General features: G+C 31.2%; 1 protein-coding gene across 6 annotated transcripts in view; it reads left to right on the forward strand.

The window, feature by feature from the left end:
* The window catches only part of LOC135839318 (CAR1 transcription factor-like), a 98,561-nt gene that overhangs the window by 13,163 nt on the left and 76,335 nt on the right, over window positions 1-9,063 (forward strand). For 2 of the 6 annotated variants that reach the window (XM_065355303.1, XM_065355304.1), the window contains exons 1-3: window positions 3,571-3,931; window positions 4,548-4,619; window positions 6,665-6,781. In XM_065355303.1, the coding sequence (XP_065211375.1) occupies window positions 4,553-4,619; window positions 6,665-6,781 (184 nt within the window). In that variant the 5' untranslated portion in view covers window positions 3,571-3,931; window positions 4,548-4,552. Of the gene's footprint in view, window positions 1-3,566; window positions 3,932-4,547; window positions 4,620-6,664; window positions 6,782-9,063 lie in introns of those variants that run through there. The other 4 variants (XM_065355308.1, XM_065355305.1, XM_065355306.1 and 1 more) reach the window with 4 other exon arrangements.

Raw genomic sequence — 9,063 nt, forward strand, 5'->3', positions numbered from 1 at the left:
TTTGTGCTTCAACTTTTTTGACAAAAACTGGGAAAATTAGGTACTGTTTTAGCATGCAGTAATTTTCAAAATGTCTTGCTTTTTTGCTGAAATTAAACACGTTTTCTATCGAGTTTCATTTTAAAATTTTGATTAAAAACGAAAAATTCTGTTTTTTTTGGTGATTTTTTTTCTGCATTAAAATGTATTGCCCATGTGTTGTCACTTTTTTGGTGATTTTTTAGATACTTTTTTGAGCTTTTTAGGTTACTAAAGTCACTTTTTTTTTGGAAAAAAATGAGTACGAGCTTTGGAATTTCAAAAAAATATCGATTATATTCAAAAAATGGTGACATTTTTGCTAATTGGAGTGCATTTTGGGTTCAAATGCTCATTTTTTGAAAATGATCTTACAAGGGAACCTCTTCAGGTGTCCGCCTCCGATTTGAACGGGACCTCGATTTTGGAAAGAGCATGTTTTAAACCCCCAAATCCAAATTTTCAGCTGCCCAAGTACATTTTTCGATTTTTGGCGAATTTTTGAAAATCCAAAATTGACTATTTTGGTGATTTATGCTTTCTTTAAAAACGTACCTATTTGATCAGTAAAAATGATCAAAATAAGTCCTAAAACTGATATTAATTCCCCAAATCCAAATTTAACCATTTCCAGCCATTCTGGAGCCTCCAGCGTGATTTTTTAATTTCTCCAGCATTTTTAATTTGCTCCAGAAGGCTTTAATATGATGTTGGGCAGCTAAAAATCGAGTTGTGTGTCATACTCGACCTGTTTAACGAATTTATCCACATTTGAGCCGATTCTGGAGGGGACATCTCAAGAGTGGTTTTTTGACCAGCTGTTTTTCAAAATAAAAATATCCAAAAATCAAAAATTTCTCGTTTGCGTGAAAATTATCGAAAAATGCGCGAATCGCTGTACTTCGTCATTAATCAAGCCCACGAGGGTGAATTTCCCCATTTCCAGTCTTTCTGGAGCCCCTGGAGAAATTGAAAAATCGCGCTGGAGGCTCCAGAATTGCTGGAGATGGCGACATTCGCCCTCGTGGGGTTAGTTCATGACAAAATACTGCGATTCGCGCAGATTTCAAAAAAATTTTCGTAAACGGGAAATTTTTGGTTTTTGTATATTTTTATTTTGAAAAAAAGCTGGTCAAAAAACCACTCTTGAGGTGTCCCTTCCAGAATCGGCTGAAATGTGGATAAATTCGTTAAACAGGTCGAGTATGATACATAACTCGATTTTCAGCTGCTCAACTTCATATTCACGTCTTCTGGAGCAAATTTAAAATTCTGGAGAAATTGAAAAATCGCGCAGGAGGCTCCAGAATGGCTGGAAATGGTTAAATTTGGATTTGGGGAATTAATATCAGTTTTAGGACTTATTTTGATCATTTTTACTGATCAGATATAGGTACGTTTTTGAAGAAAGCATAATTCACCAAAAACAGTCAATTTTGCATTTTCAAACGTTCGCCAAATATTGAGATATGAAGTTTGGCAGCTGAAAATTTGGTTTTAGGAGTTTTAGACCATGCTCTTTCCAAAAATCGCTGTCCCGTTCAAATCGGAGGCGGACACCTCAAGAGGTTCCCTTGTCAGGCAAATAGGCTCATGAGTAATTGATAAACAGCATTGTGTCGTTGAAAAATTGTTGATGAAGATTTTCAATCATTCATTCGCAATTTTTCATCTCAATTGAGACTAAGTTTGAAGGACTTTGTAATGTGTAATGAATCGAATGAACCATTTGACCTATTGAATTGAATACTCAATCATGACCTACTAAAGTCAGTTACACAGTATGTTGTGTTTGTGCACATTACTTACATGAATGCGAAAGTAATTATGTACGAGTAAGTAAAGTACTTATGTACATTGTACATTCGTACCAGGTTTGAGATTATTAGATTATTAGGAATGGTACTAGGTTAGGTAATCAAGTAAGCCTAACCATTTCAAATTTCAATCTCAATAAATTAAAGCAACTTATATAAAATCAAAATCATTTAGCATTTGAACGAAGTTTTTTTTTATCAATCTGATAATAACATATTTCTGCTTATCGCTTCATCACTATACTATCGCATCGTCGTCGTGAATTTAAAACATTATATTCTGATCTGTAATGGCATTCAGTGGCATTCAAAAAAAAAAAAAAAAAAAAATACATCACGATGACGAAATATAATAACGTTCGAAAATACCACACGCAGCAATATTGCTTCCCATCAATCATACACCTACAGCAGTAATAATAATTAAAGAATAATACACGCGGTCTGGTGTACCTAGTATCGCGTCATTGCAGACACTCATGTACTCATATAGTATTGTAGGAAATGAATCAAAATCTATGCAAACATATTGCAAACAGAAACATACTACTCGTATTCCCTGCCACTCCCACCAGCATCATCATCATCATCATTCGTTATCGCGTTGTCAAGTAATTAAAAAAATAAAAAAGATGCGTTGATGAGTTGTGGTGTTCGACTTCGACATCAGCAACAACTAATACTACTATAGTCTCTGCCCCACACACCCCACACTTCAACTACCATACCACTCGTCGCTTAGTTACCGTCGTCAGTCGTGTGGCATTGATAACTCATTTCCTCATCCCCGCATTACGAATTAGTAATTAATAAATGAGTACTAATTTTTATGCCACTTAAAACAAATATGTGTACATGAAGACTGCAAAGTAAACGAGCTAAAGACTGAAGAGAGAAGTGAAACTAATGATGAAAGAAAAAAAAAATAAAAAGGTAGAACGTAGTGAGTCAGAGAGACTGGTGTTGTAGGGCAAAGTATTGCTTGGGTCATTAATGTATTGTGTGTATCCCGCAAGGAGCACCACTACTACTACGTGGAAACAACTCCGTATATACAACGTTCAGAATTACCAACACTAACACACGTGTAGAGACTAATGCAGCACCACCACGTTGGCAGTTGGCAGCAACAGAGACACAGAGAGAGAGAGAAACGAGGAGGAACGAAACCACTCGTGTATTATAAAGTAGTCGATAACGTCATTATAATGGCACGAAGGTCGTAATGTATTATAGGAACGACGTTCTGACGCTTTCGCTGGCTCTGGCTTCGTTAACTGCAAACTCGTGTTCGTACTGTACACGCCAACTGTGGTGCCATGTGGTGTCGCTGTCGCTATGTGGCTCGAGTGGGGATATGTGGCGCAGCGCATGCCCATGTGGCGTAGTACTCGTAGTACAGCAACACTACATTATGTGGATTGTGGTGCTGCTGATACCACTCGGCACTAAAAAAGGTGGCGTTGTTGTGTGGCGCAGTGCAACAGCATAACGTGCTATGTGGATTCGTAATACACTACAGCAGTAGTAGTCATACCAGTATTGGTTTTTGCTGCGCTTGTTTGTTCTCAATATACTCATACAGTGGTGGGGATGCTTTTCCATTGATTACTCTTTTACAGTACGCTCAACTTGGTGCCATTATGTCAGCAATATTACATTCAACGTTATCATCCCTACCATTTCAACATACTGTATACGAGTAGATGAAAGTTTACCAGTTCCTCTCGTCAGTGGGGATCTGGGAGGTTATGTTCCCCTTTTTCTTTCTACACAGTTCACGCTGTTGTGCTTATGCCACCGTTCTACTGTAGTACTCTGTGTATGATGTTGTAAACCATCTAAGTTACCTTTTTTTTTTTATTATTATACACAAGAAAGACGAGAGCTGAACGCTGTGTAGTGAAACTGTAACTCGAACTGTTGTACGGTTTTTTCTTTCATCATCTGGACGGAATTTTTTTGTTCTTTTTTTGTTGCACGGTTGTCCTAGCTAATTGATGATGAGTTTTGAATTTTGATTTCCTATTTGTGATTTATTTCATCGTTTCCTAATAAGGATATAATTAATGCGGAATTCGGTTTTCTAAATTTAGGTGAGCGATTATTACTACTTCTTATTGTAGATTACGAATTATTATTGCATTACTCATTCATACACGATGTTCGGTTCTCGAGTTAGTAGGTACTTAGGTAGGTTGTTGTTCTGATTAGGAAATAATCTGACGAATGTCAAAAATTCTTTATTAGTAGGTACCTGCTACGACTTAATTAATTTTGATTTCTGAATTATTCGTACCATATTTTTGATAATGATATCAGTGATATAATTTTTAATTTTGATGTTTTTGTTTTTTTTTCAGTAGGTATTCAAAAATGATAACAATTTATTGTTGCAAAAATTATGAATAAATTTTTGATTCATTTTCATTACGTATTTTAATTGTGAAATTCTTATCAATTATTAGTGCGGTTTTCTTATCAGTAGTTTTTTTTTCATTTCTTCATCATATCTTTCTTCATTATTATAAAGGAAATGATGAAAATGGAATATATTGTAGGTATCTTGGTTTTATTTCCCACGATGGAGTAAATGAACCGAATAATTATGCGAATATTTTGGGCATCATCGGCTAATTACCTACCTATAATTTACCTACGCCAATTTTTATGATAATTTTGACTAAAGCGTTGAATTTTATCTATTTTTAGAAACGATGCAAACTGAGGATGATTTTGGCACACCTACGATGATGCTGAATTCGCCATCGAATATAATCAAGAGTAAAATACACATTTTTTTCCCACACATTGCACATTGCACATTTTTCCTATCTACCCTTGCATAACACCTTATTGCATTATTTTTTTTTTAAATGCTTTTTTTTTTAAAGCGGTGTAGTGAGTAGATCTAATGATGAATTGGGAGAAGTGTTCGTTATTTCGATGATAAAATATTAATGCCATCTGGTGATCGGTAATATTTCGTTAGGTGCTTGCCTAGATGAAAATTTTTTAGATTTGAAGAGATTAATTACGATTTTGAAGTTCAATATGGTGGAAATTTTGCGCTCGTCGTGTTGAATGTACACAGATTTTCATTGATGGTGTTTCGTTTCATTAATTGTCGAATGAAAGTTGCAATATTCAACATTTGAATTGCGTAATTGTGTTTATATTTTTGGAATAACGACACGACGATTTATAATGTCAACTATTAAAGTGTAATTTAATGAATGTGGTTGAATAATAATTGAAATAATGTGTATACGAAGTTACGAATTCGATTATGTGAGGTGAATTATTTTTTTGAAAAAATCAGTGCGAGGATTTGGGATTGAGGATTTTGGAAAAATATTTTTTTTTTAAATTGAAATTTAATTATATTTAACGATAATAGAAAAAATTCTTCTTGAATAATGAATTTTGAGTTGTTTTTTTTTCAAAAATAACACAGAATTATTATTCATTAAAATTGATTAATTAAAAAAAAAAAAAAAAAAAAAAACTTGTCTGAAAATTATATCTTATACGTTTTGATGATTTTTTTTTAAAATAAAAATAATTCTCAAAAATGCATTTTTTGAATTTTTGAATTTTCGACTTTCGTTTTGTGTATTTTCGGTATTCATTTTTGATTGAATTGGATATTCACTTGGTTGCACTTGGAATTTTAAAGAATATTTTACTTTGTGTTCCATACAGATTTTGTCACATATTTTTGGTTTTGATTTATTGCATTTTGAAATCGTCTGAAAATTCAGAATTGGAATCGAAAAGGAGAAATTCAGTTGTAATGTGTGATTAGTTCAAAAAAAAAAAAAAAAAATCATGCTTGATGCAAAGCATGTGAAGGGTTTCGTCACGTATAATTTGGAGTTTTGGAGATGGAATGTAAAAGTTTTTCATTTTAAAATGATGCCTCACATCATTCTCAAGTTTCATTATTTGTTTTTACTTTTTATTTGTGAGGGCTGTGTCTTGCTTACAGAAAAAAATTAATATCCCTTTTATTACCTCTTCCTTGAAAGATTTTATTCACTTTTCCAAGATATTCAGGTTTAAAATCCTGCCCCATTAATTTTTATCTTTAAATAATTATTAATATCTGTTATCTTTTTGTGATAAAGTTGTGAAAACTGAACCAAATATGTAAATTAAAAAAAAAAAAAAAATATTCCAGTTACGAAAAAAATATGAATGGCACTTTGGAATTATTGAATAATTATGAACCTAAATTTGTTTGAATATTTTTTAACAACCTAAAGATATTTGAATCATATTGAGATTAAAAATGAAACTCAATACCTGAAGACTGGAGTATTTTTTATTGCATATTAAGCCTTATTCCAATCACAACTTTGAAAATTTCGAAATTTTACATGAAATAAATGAAAAAATTGAATAATAAATACAATCTTGATCATCTTCATGATCAGTCAAATATTAACTACATTTTCTGTGAATACGAGAGAAATGTGGGATCCCTTGATTTTGATTCCATCTTTATTCAGTCGTGAAATATATTTTGTTTTAATTCTTTTGTGCCTAATAATAGTAGCTTTTATCAGAATGCTGAGCTGTTTACTGTTTTGAGCTAGTGTGTGATAAGAAGTGAAAGAAATGATGAGAATTCTAAGAAATAACAATTGCTTCGCTATCGTAAAATTATCTCTTATCGGTATCCAAATACAAAAAATAATCCTGCACAAAATGGCTAATTGATTTCAGCTTTTGTTTTTTGTTTTGTTTGTAAATGCACCAGTAGCACAGTTACGAACATTTTGTTTGAATTTTTATTAAATAAAATTGTATTATTTTTATTTCAGAATTGCCGAATGACGATTTAGATTGCACGGATACGTCGCTTATTTTGAAAGCTAAAAAGGAACCTCGAGACAGTGACAGATCATCGTTCGTGCCGGCGAAAAAAGAACCCAGAGAAGGTAATGTTCTGGTATAATAATGATTAAAAAATTGAAATTTATTTTGAATTGTTTACGAGTTACAGTGCTTGACTACTTGAGTATGTAGTAAGCACATAGGTAGTTGAATTTTTCATTTTCATTATAATGGAAAATCAATTTCTAATTGTCGAGGAATTAATATTAATAATTTGTAGGTAAGCATTAAAGAAGTAAATTATTTGGGCTTTTGGATGATTTTCTAAAGGTATTGTACAGTCATTAAAAAAAAAAAAAAAAAAATGTAAGTGCAGTGTCGAACTCATTCAAAGAAAACAACCAAATACCAAAGCAATTCAGAAAAGTGACTATTTTAATGGAATTTAATATTTTAGGAGGGAAAAGAGTCAATTGTTCAATAATATTGAAACGAAATTATTTAAAGAAATGAAAAATGATAAATTTTACAAACTCAAGATAGAAAGGGAACATCAAATTTTTTGTCCCAATCTTTAAGTATAAATTCTAAATATTCTTCGGTGTTTACAATTTTTAAAACTGATTGAGTAACTTTGCTATCAAAAAATAATCTTTCAACTAGAAAATTCGATTATAAGTGACTTAAAAAAAAAAAAGTAACAAAGAAATTTTAGAAGTAGCTAAGGAATTAGGATGCACCACTTTTTTTCAACAGTCATAAAGTCTGAATATTTTGATAATTTTTGAAACTGATTTTGAATAATTTTGTAAAAAAAATACATTCTGGGAAAAAATTGATCAATTCTAAAAATTTCTTCAATTTTGAAACTAATTTCAAGTAAGCAACTTTACCAGAAGTGATTTTTTTTTTTTTTTTGTAGAAAATGTGATCAAGTGGTATTTTTGTCTGCAAAGAAAGAAGCAACAAAACAATCTCAAAATCAACAAAAAACAGAATCTATTTTTCTAACAAAGCCACAATATTCCATGTATTCTAAAAATTTTGATATTTTTTTATATTTCTAAATTTTTGAAATTGATTTTATATGTAACTTTGCTACAAAAAGTGACACAAAAAAACTTTTTGTTGAAAAATGTTATCTAAAGTTGCTTTTCCTCCTTAGAAAAAAAAAATAAAATAAAAAGTAATTGTTGGTGATAAAAATGAAAAAAAATAACAATGCTGTTTTGAAAGTGAAAAGTTCCGAGTATCTTTTTCAGTAATTCTTATTTTCTGTTATTCCCCGCCCCCTCCAATTTTAGAAACTAGTTTTGAGTTACTTACTCAAATTTAATAAAACACGATTTTTGATGAATTTCTGAATATTTTATAATTTTTAAAAACTGCCTCATTTCTGAAACAGTTTTCAAGTAAGTTTGTGACAAAAAATAACGAAAAAAGACTTTTTCAAAGGAAATGTGCCCAAGGGAGGATTAATTTCTATAGAAAGAAGTAACAGAGCGATGCCCAGAAGAGCATGAGAGTACCACTTCTACAAACAAAGCCACAAATTCTGAAGATTTCAATAATTTTTTTCCTATTTTTTCATCAATCAAAAACTGATTTTGAGTAATTTTGGTTCGAGAAGTGACCCCATTTTGGATTCGATTAAGTAAAAAATAGTAACAAAGTCATTTCAAAAGTATATAGATAGTAAAGTACAATGCCTAGAATAATATTGGAGATCAAGATGCTCATATTATCTACTCCCCCCCTCCCCCAATCTGCAGATAATAATTCTGAATATTTTGATTTGGTTTTTTTTTACTTTTTTCCAAGTATAGAAACTGGTTTCGAGTGACTTGAAAATGGAAGATGGTTTTTGAGAAAAAAATTATAATTTTAGTAATTAGGTATTTTTTTGAGCGAATTGGCCACAAAAAGTGGTGAAAAATTTGACCAGAAGTTACTTTTTTTAAGAGAGATCAAAATGCCTAAAGAACATTAGAACTCTTTTTTTGTCCAACACCACAAATTTGGAATGCTTGAAACCTTTTTTTTTTTTTTTTTTTTTTTTTTTTACAAAATGCGATCAAAACGCTACTTTAACTACAGAGATTAATCAAAAAAAAATTCAAAAATTAAAATAATATCGAAAATAATAAAATATTCAGAAGACAAGCATCACAAGACCATTTCTTCCAAAACAGCCATAAATTCTGAATATTTTAATCATTGTTTTCGTGTTCTTCATTTTTGAAGACTGATTTAAAGAAATTTGATAACAAAAGTCACTTTAGCTTACTTTTTCTAAAAAGAAGTAACTAAGCAATTTTTAAAGCAACACAGTACATGCCTTGTAATATCTAGGAGAGCATCGTAGCACTATTTTTACTCAATACAG

Source organism: Planococcus citri, chromosome 3 (genome assembly GCF_950023065.1).
Source record: "Planococcus citri chromosome 3, ihPlaCitr1.1, whole genome shotgun sequence".
NCBI classification, from domain to species: domain Eukaryota; kingdom Metazoa; phylum Arthropoda; class Insecta; order Hemiptera; family Pseudococcidae; genus Planococcus; species Planococcus citri.